We start from the raw sequence: 14,589 nt of genomic DNA on the forward strand, positions 1-14,589 counted from the left end.
CAGTGCCCTTTGGTTGTGGTTGTTTATGTGGTCGGTGCAGAGTGAAGGTGTGAGCATATGACTTTGTTCCGACTTCACTCCTGTCACTGTCTGTCTTAGTTAGGGTTTTACTGCTGTGAACAGACACCATGACCAGGGCAAGTCTTATAAAGGACAACATTTAACTGGGGCTAGCTTACAGGATCAGAGGCTCAGTTCATTATCATCAAGGCGGGAACATGGCAGCATCCAGACAGTCATGGTACAGGAGGAGATAAGAGTTCTACACCTTCATCTGAAGGCTGCTAGCAGAGTACTGACTTCCAGGTAGCTAGGATGAGGGTCTTAAAGCCCAAGCCCACCATGACACACCTACTCCAACAAGGCTACCCCTTCTAATAGTTCCACTCCCTGGGCTGAGCATATACACTCCACTGTCTTTCCTCCAGTGCAATGTACAAGAGTACTTAAAGTGCAGAGCGCTGTGCACAGACTACCTGTGAACTCTGTTTCTTTCAGTGAGCATGCTGTGTGGGAAGTGCAGCCCTGCACATGTGGATATCCTGCAGCCCTCCTTCAACTTCTTGTACTGGAGTCTTCATCAGACCACACCCAGTAGCCAGAAAAGAGGTACAGGGTCCCAGGCAGAGTCATTGAAGAGGATGTTGTGTGTGTGTGTGGGGGGGGGGGGGGTGTCCTTGGTGCCCTTGGCTTTTTCTTCTTAAAAAAAAAATCTAGGAGTCTGTGTGATGATGATAGAGCTCTCCGATTCTAATAGTCTAATAGTCATTCGTCAATGTACGAAGTGCCTTAGGTCCCTTTGATGATCCACTTGTTTGTATTTATATGCTCGAGACCCTACTGGGTACTCAGCACATAGGGACATGAAGCTAGATGGCCGCCCCTCCCTCTCTTGCCTGCAGCTGCTGCTGTCCTGCTGAGCAGCACAGCCTTGCTTGAGCTCCTGGAGAAGATGCTGGCCCTCACCTGGACGGAAACAGGCTCCTCCCCCAGGACGCCACTGCTCTCCTCTGCCTGGCTGCTCACTGCCTCCTTCTCTGCCCAGCAGCACAATGGCAATTTGCAGGTTTGTATCTGGTGCCATGTCTTCGGGGCTTGGGGTGGAGCTGCAAGAAGTGGCTAGCCTCCGAGGTCTGTCCCCAGTTCTGAGGCATATTAGATGTGTGACCTTGGCAAAATATTTAACTATTCTGGGTTTCAGTGTTCTTACCCACAAGGTGAGAAGCAAGGGAGTCAGGGTTATCGACAGCGTGGTTTGTTTTGTTTTGGGGGTTTCTTTTTGGCTTTTTTCGAGACAGGGTTTCTTTGTGTAGCCCTGGCTGTCCTGGAACTCACTGTGTAGACCAGGCTGGCCTCGAACTCAGAAATCCGCCTGCCTCTGCCTCCCGAGTGCTGGGATTAAAGGCATGAGCCACCACGCCTGGCCTGACAGTGTAGTTTAAATGACCGGTTTTAATACAAACGGATCGCCTATGTATCAGACTATAATATTTGCCCTACCCTTAGGGGATGTGTTTTTCTCAGTAGAGCCTTAAAGTAAGACTGTACTTCACAAAGGTGGTGGGCAAAGATGCTCCAGGGTGGAGAGTACACCCTGAGCAAGGGCATAAAAATGGACAACTTTAGGACGTGGGACATATATTTAGGGATAAGCTGGCATGTGTGGACAGATCGAGGGGCTGAAAAAATAGATCGGTTTAGACAAGAAGGCAGGAGCCAGCTGTGACCTTGTTGTTCCCAGTGGCAAGATGTGAAGTGCCACATGTAGTTAGCTGTCATTGTCACTGTTGGAGGTGAGTGCAGGGAACAGGACAGCAGGGGACAAACACAAAGCCTCACTTCCTTCTGAAGGACCTCCCATGCTAAGCCTTTTGTGAGCTCAGTCCTTGGTTATTTCGTATTCAGATGTCCCTTCCCCAAGACTAATTCTGCAGGGACAGAAACCACCCCTGAGCTCCCGCTGCATTCCCAAAGCACCCAGCCCTGCCAGTGGTGGCCACACAGTTCCTTAGGTAGAAGGGAAATCGGTTTTGGCTCTTATGTTGGTGACAAACTATGGTAGTTATGTGCTGTGGAAGACCCTACAGGGTGTGGCCTAGGGTTGTTTTTTGTTTATTTATTATTTATTTATTTATTGAGACAGGACTCCTCTATGTAGTCCTGGAGCTGTCTATGTAGATTGGATTGCCTCACAGAGAGATCTGCCTGCCTCTGCCACTGGAATGGTGGGATTAAAGGCATGTATAACCATGCCTGTCTCTTATTTTCTTATTTTATTGAGATAGGGTGTCATGTGGCCCAGACAGGCCTCTGATTTGCTAAGTAGCCGATTCTGGCCCTTAAATTCTTATCCTTCTGCTTCTACTTCCCAAATGTGATTTTATAGATAGAGTGACTGTTCCATGCTTGATTCAGAACAGAAACCTTGCCCCCCCCCCCTTTTTTTTTCCTGAGAGTAGCTTGAGCCACTCACACTTCCATAGTGACTAGTTTAGTAGAAGCCTGCCTCACCTTTCTTCCTTCTTGACTGGGCCTGGCAACCAGCGTCTGCCCAGCTCAGGACCTGTCCCTACCCATCTCTGATGCCCTAATCCAGTCTAGGATGTTTAAAAAATTTCTCTGTGCTTGACTATGAGCCAAGAGAGTAGTAGTTCCTGCCCTCTGACAGATCTTGGTGGAGGTGAGCAGAACAGACTGGCTTTGCATCTGCCCGCGTCTAGCTCCCCAGTCCAGACTAGGAGCATGCGCTTATGCTGCCCCCAGCCAGTCTCCAGAGTAACTGGAGAGGATGTGAAAGTAGTTTGTTTCATGGATGAAGAAAGCTAGGCAAGTGGAGAGAGAGCCAGTGACCTACCTAAGCCTCACAGCCGACAAGTAGCAGAGCCAGCACCCATGCATCCATCTTCCTTCCTCCTTCTCTCCCTCCGTCCCGTCCTTCTTTCTTTCTTTTATTGAGGCAGGGTTTCTCTGTGTAGACCTCATTGTCCTGGAACTCACTCTGTAGGCTAGACTGGCCTCAAACTCACAGAGATCCGCCTGCCTCTGCCTTCCAAACACTGGGACGAAAGGCATGTGTCACCACTGCCTGACGAGCCAGCATTTCTTTCCTTATATTATATAGCAATTCATTATGTAATTCAGGCTGACCTCAGACTTGCAACCCTTCTCTCTCGAGTGGGTGATAAGTACGAGGAGCCACACTTGGCTAGAGCCAAGATTTTGATTTGGTCTGTGGGACTCTTGGTCTTCTGAGTTAGGTGAGCAGAGCCAGAGCGGCAGGTGAGGCTACGGAAGCGTCAGAGAGGAGTTGGTTCTCTAGGTAGGCTTTATGCCCTCCTTACACTCCTGACAGCAGAGCAGGAAGCCTCAGAGGGCTCTGTGTCACCTCCCTGTCTTGAAGTAACAACAGGTGCAATAGGAAGTCAGCCAGGATATTTTCTGTCCACACTCCGAGAACACTGATTGGACGGAGCCCTTTCTCCTTCTCCCCCAGGTCCATCGGACATTATCTGTGGAACTGAACCAAGTATTGAAGGCTCTCAGCTTTCCAAAGAAGATGTCTGCATTGCTGTCAGGTACCGTATGGACTTCCCAGTAGGAATTAAAAAAAAAAAAACCTTTCCCCTAGATTCTGAGATAGGACCACCCACCCACGCCATAACTGTTTATCAGCATTGCTTCTCCGCCTGGATAGAGGAAGGAGGAAGATCTTACTGTCAGAAATCTTATGTTTCCAGCTGCCATCCTACGATTCCTGCGGACAGCCTTGCAACAAAGCTTTTCCTCTGCCTTGGTGGTCTTGGTACCCTCAGGGGATCAACCGCTGTCAACTCCTGAGGACGCTGTCCTAGCTCCGCTAGGAAAGTCACAAGTGCTAGCCCTGTTAATTGGGCTCCAGAACCTCTTGGTACAGGTAAGGCTGTTGCTGAGGGAGGCCCCTGGCAATGGGAACTCCTGTTCTCAGGACAATGGAAAAGATGACTTCCTCTCGGGAGACTAGCGCTTCTGTTAGAGCGGCCTTTGTGTCACATAGCTGAAATCCCGGCATTTGGGAGGTGGCGGCAGGAGACCAGGAGTTCACGAATTTTGTATTGGAGATCTCTAGAGGAACAGAACAGACAGAATGAATATGCCATAAAAGGAGCCTGTCAGATTGGCATACATGATACAGTTCTGGTTCCAACTGTGTCTGTCTCCATACTGGAGAGGCTGAGAATCAGTGAGTAGGCTGTGAAGCTGGACACCTCCACAGGCCCATTCTGATGCTGAAGGTCTGAAGCAGTGGCTTTCAACCTGTGGGTCAAGACCCCTTTGAGGGGCTGCATATCAGATATTTGCATTACAATTCATAACAGTAGCAAAAATGGGCTGGAGAGATGGCTCAGCGGTTAAGAGCACTGACTGCTCTTCCGAAGGTCCTGAGTTCAAATCCCAACAACCACATGGTGGCTCACAACCATCCATAATGAGACCTGACTCCCTCTTCTGGTGCATCTGAAGACAGCTACCGTGTACTTAGATATAATAATAAATAAATCTTTAAAAAAAACCAGTAGCAAAATTATAAAGCAGCAATGAAACAACTCTATGGTGGGGGTCACCACAGCATGAGGAACTGTATTAAAGGGTTGCAGAGTTAGGGAGGTTGGAAACCGCTGCTCTTGAGGATTTCTGAAGAGCCTCTTGTCTCCAGTCCAGGAATCAAGGACTGAGCCAGCACTCAGGAGGTAGAGTCACACAGGCAGATCTCTGAGTTTGAGGTCAACTTGGTCTACATAGTGATTTCCAGGACAGCCAAGACTGAATAGTGAGACCCTGACTCAAAAATCAGATTAGACAAAACCATCAACACACACACACACTTTCTCTCCCTCTCTTTCAGAGAGAGAGAAAGTGTGTGTGTGTGCACGCGCACGCGCACGCGCATGCGCGTGCGCGCATCTGTGTGTGCAGACACCCTGATCCCATGTGCCCACATTTGTATCTGTAGAAGCACAGGTCAACCCCATGTCCTCAGGTGACAACTACCTCTAAGTTTTTGTTTTGTTTTTTTTCAAGACACTGTCTCTCTGTGTAGCCCTGGCTGTCCTGGAACTCTGTAGACCAGGCTGGCCTTGAACTCAGAGACCTACCTACCTCTGCCTCTCTGCCTCAGCCTCTAGTGCTGGGATTAAAGATGGGTACCACCACGCCTGGCATTCTATTTTGGTGTTTGAGACAGGGTCTCCCACTGGCCTGGGACTCACTGAGTAGGCTGGATTGGGTAGTCTGTGAGCCCCAAGGAGCTGCCTGTCTCTCCCTCCTCATCATTGAGCTTGCAAGAGTATACTCCCACACCAGCGTTTTATGTGAGTTCTGTCAGTTGAACTTAGGTCTTTTGCTGGAGGCCGGCTCTGTGAGGTCTTCTTTCTTGTTGGTTCTTCTCGATGCATAGGAGGGGGAAGAACATCAGCGAAGGGTAAGACTTTGTCTTGCGAGATACTTAGGGTTGCTGTATAATAATAAAAAGTTTAGTTATCTAAGTCTAGGTTACTATGCTATTATAGCTGACCTGCCTTCTGTGTTCCTCTGAGGCCAGAGACTGCAGTGTCTGGCACTTAGCACCTCATCCTAAAATATCAGGAGATTAAGTAAAGGATTAGTTGCTAGAGCCTTTTCCCTATTGTCCAGATGCCTCTTGCTTGTTGGGCTAGGGGGAAGTTTGGAGCAATAAACTTCTACTGAACCAGGAGAAGAGAATAACACTCGCAGAAGGAAAAACTTTTTTAAAAAGGTTTATTTATTATTATACATAAGTACACTATAGCTGTCATCAGATCCCATTACGGGTGGTTGTGAGCCACTATGTGGTTGCTGGGATTTGAACACAGGGCCTTCTGAAGAGCAGTCAGTGCTCTTACCCACTAAGCCATCTACCAGTCCCAAGCAAAAACTTTTACATAAGCAAATATGCATAAACTCACAGAAGTTCATATATAGATTCACGCATGTGCATTTATACATTTCCATTCAAACCAGTTGGGTCCAGCTTGCATGCATTTTCGCAGTTACATACTAATACACACACACATATGCATACATTCTCACAACTACATACTTTCACACACATCCATACTTACATATGCATATGATGCAAAAGACCAAGCACCAGTGCAGAAAGAACTCCCTCATTCTGGATGAAAAATGAACTCTAGTCTTTTTTTTTTTTTTTAAAGATTTTTATTTATTATTATATGTAAGTACACTGTAGCTGTCTTCAGACACTCCAGAAGAGGGCGTCAGATCTTGTTACAGATGGTTGTGAGCCACCATGTGGTTGCTGGGATTTGAACTCTGGACCTTTGGAAAAGCAGTCGGGTGCTCTTACCCACTGAGCCATCTCACCAGCCCGAGCTCTAGTCTTTATTGCATAGAGAAAGAAAAAGCTTCTGCCCTTTTAATGCTAAGTGAATTAAACCCACGTTTGTAAGAAAAAAAAAAAAAAGCTTTGTTCCTTTTAATAAGACAGCCTGCCTTGTTATTAAGAAAAGACCTAGTCTGTCCCCATGGTAAGGAGAAGCCTGCCTGCTTCTTCTGCTCTCTGTAGCTGCTGCTGCTTCTTCTCCTCCCCCCTCCCCCTCCCCCTCCCCCTCCCCCTCCCCCTCCTCCTCCCTCTCCCCCTCCTCCTCCTTCTCCCCCTCCTCCTCTTCCTCCTCCTCCTCCTCCTCCTCCTCCTCCTCCTCCTCCTCCTCCTCCTCCTCCTCCTCCTTCTTCTTCTTCTTCTTCTTCTTCTTCTTCTCCTTCTTCTCTTTCCCTCTGCATTCTGCACATTACTCTCTTAGGTTTTTTTAAATGTTATGTATAGTTTCTAAGTTATTCCACTCTGCATTCTTCCAATCTTGCTCTCTCCTCCTGCTCTGATGTCACAATAATGCTCTTACTCTCAATGCCTTTTCTCCCAGTGCTATGCTTATACGTCTAAGTTCCTCTTGAATTCAGTTCTAAAAGCTTCTCCTCAGCTCAGTTCCCTCTCTGCTCGGTTCTTCTGACTCTTCTCTTTTTCCTCAACACTTAAACACGTGATCACATGTTAAAAAGTTCATCACAAATTCACACGTAAAATCAAACCATAAATTGAAATAGACGTTTTCAACAGATAATGTATGTGTACCATGCATATCCATTAGGAGTAATTATCTGGCTAAACATCCATCACCTATCTCGGCTCCACAGGTTCATTGAAGGTTTAAAACCATAACTTAGTTATTAATGAAGTTTTGTATAGATAAACCCAGTCAATATTTTATCTTCTGTGTTCGCACCTGTAATAAATCACTAGTTCTCTTTTTATGACCTTTGGTTAATTGTTTTACAACCTCTTGGAATGTGCTCTGGGTAGGAGAAAGTCTGGTTACTATCTAAGAGACAATTTAACTGGTGACACATGGGAGACTGACAGAGTATTCATTACAGTTTTGACTATTAGAAAAGGATCCAATAGCAGTTATACTCTAAAAGAGCTTAATAATCACTGATATAATTTTAGGAATTCTTATAGGATCATCATTAAGAACTAAGAAGGCATCTATTTGTCTATATAGCATAACTACAAGACAGTACATCCTCATAGATATGCAGAGATCTGCTCAAAAGGATGGGCTAATAATACCTAGTGATTGTTTTATATATATTATATAATAACAGTAAAAACATGTTAATAGCAGGAATCTTTCCTAAAATTAATTCTCTTGGGCCTTGCCTACTGAGCAAATCTGTCTCAGATTATAATCCGAAGCAGACCATCTCCGGGAGATCACCTGCTAGTTATTAGCTTGTCCTGTGATGGACACAGCAAGGGCCTTACCATCTTCTCAACCGCCAAATATCAGCTTTGATGCTGTTAACCCCATAGCACAGCATAGCTGGGATTTAGGGTGAGAATGGGCTTATTCCATGATCTGAAAGTCTGGCAAGGAGCACAGATGAAGACCCTTTTTAAAAGCTTCAGAAGGCGCTGGAGAGATGGGTTCGGCACAGCGGTTCTCAGCCTTCTCAATGCTGCAGCTCTGTAACGCAGCTCCTCATGCTGTGCTGACCCCCACCCATAAAATTATTCTGTCGCTACTTCATAACTGTAACTTCCCTGCGTTTATGAGTCATGAAGTAGATATCTGATATGCAGAATATCTGGTATGTGACACCCCCCACCCCCACCAAAGGGATTGAGCCCCCACAGGTTGAGAACCTCTGATTTAGCAGGTAAGGCCCTGGCTGCTCTTCCAACAGACCCAAGTTTCATTGCTGGTGCCCATATGCTAAAGTGTGTGAGCACAACCCTCTTTAACTCCAGTTCTAAGGGATCTGAGGCCTTTTTCTGGCCTCCACAGGTACCAGGCATGTGTGTGGCTCACAGACATATATACAGGCAAAACACCCATGCACATTAAAAAGAAAAGAATAATTATAACAAAACCCACTGATAATCTGTTCAGCCCCGTTCAGCAGGACAGAGAAAGTTGCCCAGAGTCACGCAGCTGGTTTGAGACTATAAACAAGGATTCAGCCACATCTGCCCCATGCCCTCAGCCAACCTGCTGTGCCACTGTCTAATTAATAGACTATAAGATTTTTGTTAAGTTTGCTTTTACCGACCAACTAGATAGCTCAGGACGTAGGAGCTCTTGCCACCGAGTCTGATAACCTGAGTTCGTGGTGGAAGGAGAGAACTGACTCCAGCAAGTTGTACTCTGACCATCACAGGTACTTTGTGACATGCACGCACCTTTCCTCCAAATAAAGGAAGTAATTTTTAAAACTAAGCCTTCTCTGGGAAATGGCATAGTTGTCCCAGTGCTTGGCTCATGTATATAAAGCCATAAACTAGGTGTGGTAGAACATCTGTAATCCCGGTGCAGGCAGCAGGAGGTTCAGAAGTTCAAGGGCACGCTCAGCTGCTTAGTCATCAATCGCCAGGACAGCCTAGCTGTGTGCAAGACCCCATTTCATGACAAAACAGTTTTAATTGAGTGTGTAATCTCATTCCATAGCAGGAAGATTGAAAATTGAGATCAACCTGGGCTACACAGAACAAATCTGTCACCAAAAAGCCAAAAAAAAAAAAAAAAAGAACAAAAATTATCATTATTCAGATTCAACTCTCAATTCTAAAGTTCACCAATTGTAACTGTACAACTGTATGGGTTTTAACATATATATGCCTTTTGTATTTGGTTGTTTGGTCATTTGGCTTTTTGAGATAAGGTTTCTCTGTGTAGCCCTGGCTATCCTTGAACTCACTCTGTAGACCAGGCTGGCCTGGAACTCACAGAGATCTATCTACCCGCCTCTGCCTCCCCAGTGTCACTCATGTCCCCTCCATGATCCTTCACAAACACTGATCTGTCTTCTCACTACACTATTATCTGTCGTACCACATCCTGCCTCTCCACTGTCGGTGCCTGGGCACCGCTGGCCACTGCTCAGAGCAGGCAGGATCAAGTCCCGGTTCCTCCATTCTTAATCCCACAACGGCACATGAGCCTCACACCTTAAGTCATTCCGATTCTTCTGCCAGTTCCCTCGTTGAGCGGCGAGAGCTTCCGAAAGGTTCACAGGAGCGCGGTCTTCTTACTCTCGGCTCTCGGCGAGTCCTGCTTACCGGTTACTTGTGTGAACAGCGTCTCCCTACTGACTGGTCATAGTGATTTTTGTGTGTGTGTGTGTGTGCTTTATTTTAAATGATTTATTTTTATTTTATGTACATGGTGTTTTGTCTGCTTGTATGTATATGTGAGAGTAACATATCCCCTGAAACTGGAGTTACAGACAGTTGTGAGCTGTCGTGTGGGTGCTGGGAATCGAACCCGGGTCTTCTAGAACAACAGCCAGTGAGTGACCCTCACTGCTGAGCCAGCTCTCCATCTGGAGTGTGCTTTGTTAGAGTTTAAAACCTCATTTGATAAAAGATTCTGATGTTCAAAAAAAAAATAATTGATACCTGCTGGTTTAGACACACTGTGACATCTTCTGGTGTCTAATTGATGAATCTTTTAGTCGGTCCTAAGGTCCGTTTCCTTTTCTGAGAGAGAACTCTTTCAAGAAGGGCAAGTTAGGGGATTAGAGAGACATCAGTGCTTCAGGGCGCTCCCTCCCCTTGCCGAGGACCTGGGTTCGGTTTCCAGAACTCACATGGCTACTGACAACCATCTGTAACTCCAGTTCTCAGAGATACAACACCCTTTTCTGGTCTCTGTGGGTACTACTGCATGCACATGGTATGCTCTCATACATACATACATACATATATATACATACACATATATACATACACACACACACACATATATGTATCCTTGGGGGCTAGAGAGAGGACTCAGTGGTTAAGATCACTGGCTACTTTTGCAGAGGACCAGCAGCTACACCATTTATAACTCCACTTCTATGGGCTATAACACCCACTTCTAGGCTCTGAGGACCCTGGGCACACATGTAGTGCATAGACATACATATGGGCAGAACACTTATGCATATAAAAGTGGAAGTAAAAAAATCTTTTTTTAAAAGTTTGTTACACAGTTGTGCGGCTTGGTCTTTTACACGGGACTCCTAACAGCAGGAGCGGGACTGTCTCTGACTCTGTTGCCTGCCTTTGGAACTTTTTCCCACGACTGGACTGCCTCTTCTAGTCTCAGTAGATAAGCCAGGTCTTACTGCAACTTGATATACCAAGGCTGGTTGATATCCATGGGAGGACTCCCCATTCCTAAAGGATGCAGGACAGCGGAGGGGGTGTGGGGGAAGGGACTGGGAGGACAGGTTAGGATGTGAAGTAAACAATTTTTTTTGAAAAGGCAAATGTGCTAGGCGTGGGGCACACACCCTTTAATCCCAGCCCTTGAAAGGCAGAGGCAGGCGGATCTCTCTGAGTTGGAGGCCAGCCAGGTCCACAAGTCAAGTCCAGGATAGCCATGGCTCTGTAACACTGAGAAACTCTGTCTTGGAAAAACAAAAACCAACCTAACAACAACAAGGTAAATGTAACTAGACTAGAGAAAAAAAAGTTTGTTACAGCTACGTGTCACTTTGGCTCCCTAATTTAGCACTTGGGACGCAGAAGAAGGAGGGTTGCCACAGCTTGGGGCCAACCTGATCTACACAGTAGAATCTCCATCAGCCAGGTATATGATACCTGTTTCAAGAAAAATAAATATGCTGCACAAAGTATGTTACTTAATATAAGCATTGTGCTCTGTTCATGACCGATGACTCTAACAAGCATTTAATATTACCTACAGGACTATATTCCATATCTGAAAAACCGAAACCTAAATAACTGAAAAACAAGTTATGTCTTTGTTAAAACTAAAAATGTGTGAGTATGTGTGTGTGGATGATGATGATGATGATAGACTTTGAGGCTAGCCTGGACTACATGTCTCAGAAAAATTAAAAAAAAAAAATCCTGACCCTAATTCTGTTCTGTTTTGTTTTATTCCAGAAAGACCCTCTGTTATCTCAAGCCTGTATTGGCTGTCTGGAAGCCTTGCTAGATTACTTGCATGCCAGGAGCCCAGACATTGGTAGAAACCTCTATTTTCTCATCCTCCCATGATCAAGATCAGAGGGAATTGGCCCGTTATCTTACCGTCCCAGTGATTTGACAACACTGCAGAGGACACTGCCATGTCTGTCGTCAGATGTGGACACTGAGGAGCAGGGTGTTCAAGTGACCTACGCTGGTCACCCTGCTTTTAAGTAGCAGAGACCTTCTGGTTGCCCACTTCCACGACCTACAGTCATGTGATAGACTCTCCCTGGGAGTCCATATGGGTGGTTTGAAGTCCAGGCAAGAGACCTCACGAACCCAGTCTTTCCATTTTTTTTTTAAGCCAATAGGAAAAGCTCTTCTTAGGCGCACTCCTGGGTTCTCTGGGAGACCAGCACTAACCAGCTTAGGACTGATGTCTCTTGCAGCGCTCCATGTGGCCTCCCAGCCCTGGAATCGGTTTCTGCTGTTCACCCTCTTGGATGCTGGAGAGAATTCCTTCCTCAGACCTGAGATACTGAGACTTATGACCTTGGTAAGTGCAGAAAGGATAGGTCTGTGGCTGGAAGATAAATCAGCAGGGTGTTGCTGAGGTGGTCCAAAGCATGACGGTATTTCAGGTGACCCTCATTTTCAAAGAGCAGAGGGGTTGTGTGACCCTCACCCCCTACAGGAGACCTGCCCAGGGATTTCCTGTGAATAGCTGCATCTATCCTTAGGACACATTTTCTCTTCTTTCTGTCATGAAACAATGACCAGGGACTGTGGTAATGTGACAGACAGGTCTAGGTGCTGAGGATGCTGATGAACCCCATGCTTTGCCTCCTAAGGTCCCTTACTCTAGAAGGACAGGTAAACGAAGAGTTAAATGTGATGTCTTGAATGATAGAGTATTTGGCACATAATAATTCTTGTTGGATACGGAACACAAGAACAGGCTCATGGGTGACATTAAAGCTCACCCACTATTAAATCAGAGGTTGGTGTGAAGTGTAGGGACCGCTCCGTCTTGAGGCTTGAAGGGTTAATAGGCAGAAGGAGACAGTGTTACAGAGGTAAAGGGAGAGTAGTAGAGCCAAGAGCACACAGAGGAGTTACAAGGACCACACACAGTTCATCTCGGCCATGAGTTTGCAGAGCAAGGCTGGGGGAGGAGGGAGCCTGACGCGGTCCCTAAGGCCAGCTCTCTCATGAGCTCAGTCTACATTATCTGCCCTTTTCTCCTGTGAGACAACCTCACCCACTCTCACCGGTGCAGAGCTTAAAAGCAAGACTCTGGGCTTTAGAATAGTGTTTCCATCTCACTGCTGGCTACAGCAGTCCACAGGAAATGGTGTCTCCTCTAATTGTGGGCTTTTGGGGCTTTTATTTCCGTGCTAGTTTGTGCAGTACCGGAGCAGCTGTGTCCTCTCACGTGAAGAGGTGGGTCTTATTTTGCAAGGTGCAGCTTTGGTTGACCTGTCAGCTCTCTCAAACGATACACTCCAGGCCCTGCATGGCTTCCTCCTGCAGGTGAGTGGAAAGAGGGTACTGTGTAGCTAGCTGTATGAGGCCAGGCCCTCAGGACCATCTTCTCTGCAGAAGGTGGAAGCTCTGGCCACTGAAGCCACTGGGAAATCAAAAGAATATGGGAGGTGAGGGACAGTTAGAAAGGGCATAACTTTCCTGTCCCTTCTTCTTCAGGTCCAGAGCATGGGTCTCCTAAATGACCAACACATGACCCAGACCTTGCAATCATCTTTGGAAGGCCTTTGCTCCCGCACCTTCCCAGCCCAGCCACTCTTTCAAGACATGCTGTATCCTTTCTTGCCCTGGGGCCTTTGGCCTGGGCAACATCACCAAAGCCACAGAGATATGTAGCAGTATTGTCTTAGTCAGGTTTCTATTCCTGCACAAACATCATGACCAAGAAGCAAGTTGGGGAGGAAAGGGTTTATTCAGCTTCCATACTGCTGTTCACCACCAAAGGAAGTCAGGACAGGAACTCAAGCAGGTCAGGAAGCAGGAGCTGATGCAGAGGCCATGGAGGGATGTTACTTACTGGCTTGCTCAGCTTGCTCTCTTATAGAACCCATCTTATAGAAGATTGCCGGCCCAGGAATGGCAGGCACCACCCAAAATGGGCCCTCCCCCCTTGATCACTTCTCAGCCTTATTGCTGGATCTCATGGAGGCATTTCCTCACCTGAAGCTCCTTTCTCTGTGATAACTCCAGGTGTATCAAGTTGACACAAAAAATCAGCCAGTACTCAGCCCAAGTAAGGAGCAGTAGTGGTTGGTAAGTCCCTAAAAAGGCCTAGGTTGAGACCAGTCATGACAGCACATGTCTGTATATCCCAGCACTTAGGAAGCTGAGAATATTATAGTGCTGGTGTGTGTGTGTGTGTGTGTGTAGGAGAACTTCCTTTTTTTTTCAATCCTAGTTTATTTATTTATTTATTATTTATTATATGTAAGTATACTGTAGCTGTCTTCAGACACCCCAGAAGAGGGTGTCAGATCTCATTATGGATGGTTGTGAGCCACCATGTGGCTGTGGGATTTGAACTCAGGACCTCTGGAAGAGCTGTCAGTGCTCTTAACCACTGAGCCATCTCTCCAGCCCAAGAACTTCCTTTTTAAAAAGATTTTATTATTTTTATGTACATGAGTACACTGTAGCTGTATTGATGGTTGTGAGCCATCATGTGGTGGCTGGGAATGAAGGTTGCCCACTCTGGTGGGCCTGGCTTGCTCCAGCCTCAAGATTTATTTATTATCTAAGTACACTGTAGCTGTCTTCAGATGCACCAGAAGAGGGCATCAGATCTCATTACGAATGGTTGTGAGCCACCATGTGGTTGTGGGATTTGAACTCAGGACTTTTGGAAGAGCAGTCAGTGCTCTTAACTGCTGAGCCATCTCTCCGGCCCCAGAGGAGAACTTCTTAGCCCTACTGGCTACTCCCCTGGCTATCTTCTCTTTTCATGGAACAGTTCTCTGTTATATGCCAACTGCTGGTCCCAGTTTTGGAGTCCGTGCCACCAATATTAGAAGTATTCATACTCTTCTCTGACCATTGCTACC

At 46.4% G+C, this 14,589-nt stretch overlaps 1 protein-coding gene across 6 annotated transcripts in view; it reads left to right on the plus strand.

Annotated features, from left to right (window-relative positions):
- Mei1 (meiotic double-stranded break formation protein 1) overlaps positions 1-14,589 on the plus strand; it is a 56,744-nt gene that overhangs the window by 41,872 nt on the left and 283 nt on the right. For all 6 annotated transcript variants that reach the window (XM_006521494.4, XM_006521495.4, NM_028897.3 and 3 more), the window contains 8 exons: positions 499-609; positions 903-1,066; positions 3,494-3,575; positions 3,738-3,913; positions 11,477-11,558; positions 11,953-12,059; positions 12,905-13,036; positions 13,208-13,320. In XM_006521494.4, the coding sequence (XP_006521557.1) occupies positions 499-609; positions 903-1,066; positions 3,494-3,575; positions 3,738-3,913; positions 11,477-11,558; positions 11,953-12,059; positions 12,905-13,036; positions 13,208-13,320 (967 nt within the window). The remainder of the gene's footprint in view (positions 1-498; positions 610-902; positions 1,067-3,493; positions 3,576-3,737; positions 3,914-11,476; positions 11,559-11,952; positions 12,060-12,904; positions 13,037-13,207; positions 13,321-14,589) is intronic.

The sequence above is a fragment of the Mus musculus genome, chromosome 15 (assembly GCF_000001635.26).
Source record: "Mus musculus strain C57BL/6J chromosome 15, GRCm38.p6 C57BL/6J".
Classification (NCBI taxonomy): Eukaryota; Metazoa; Chordata; class Mammalia; order Rodentia; family Muridae; genus Mus; species Mus musculus.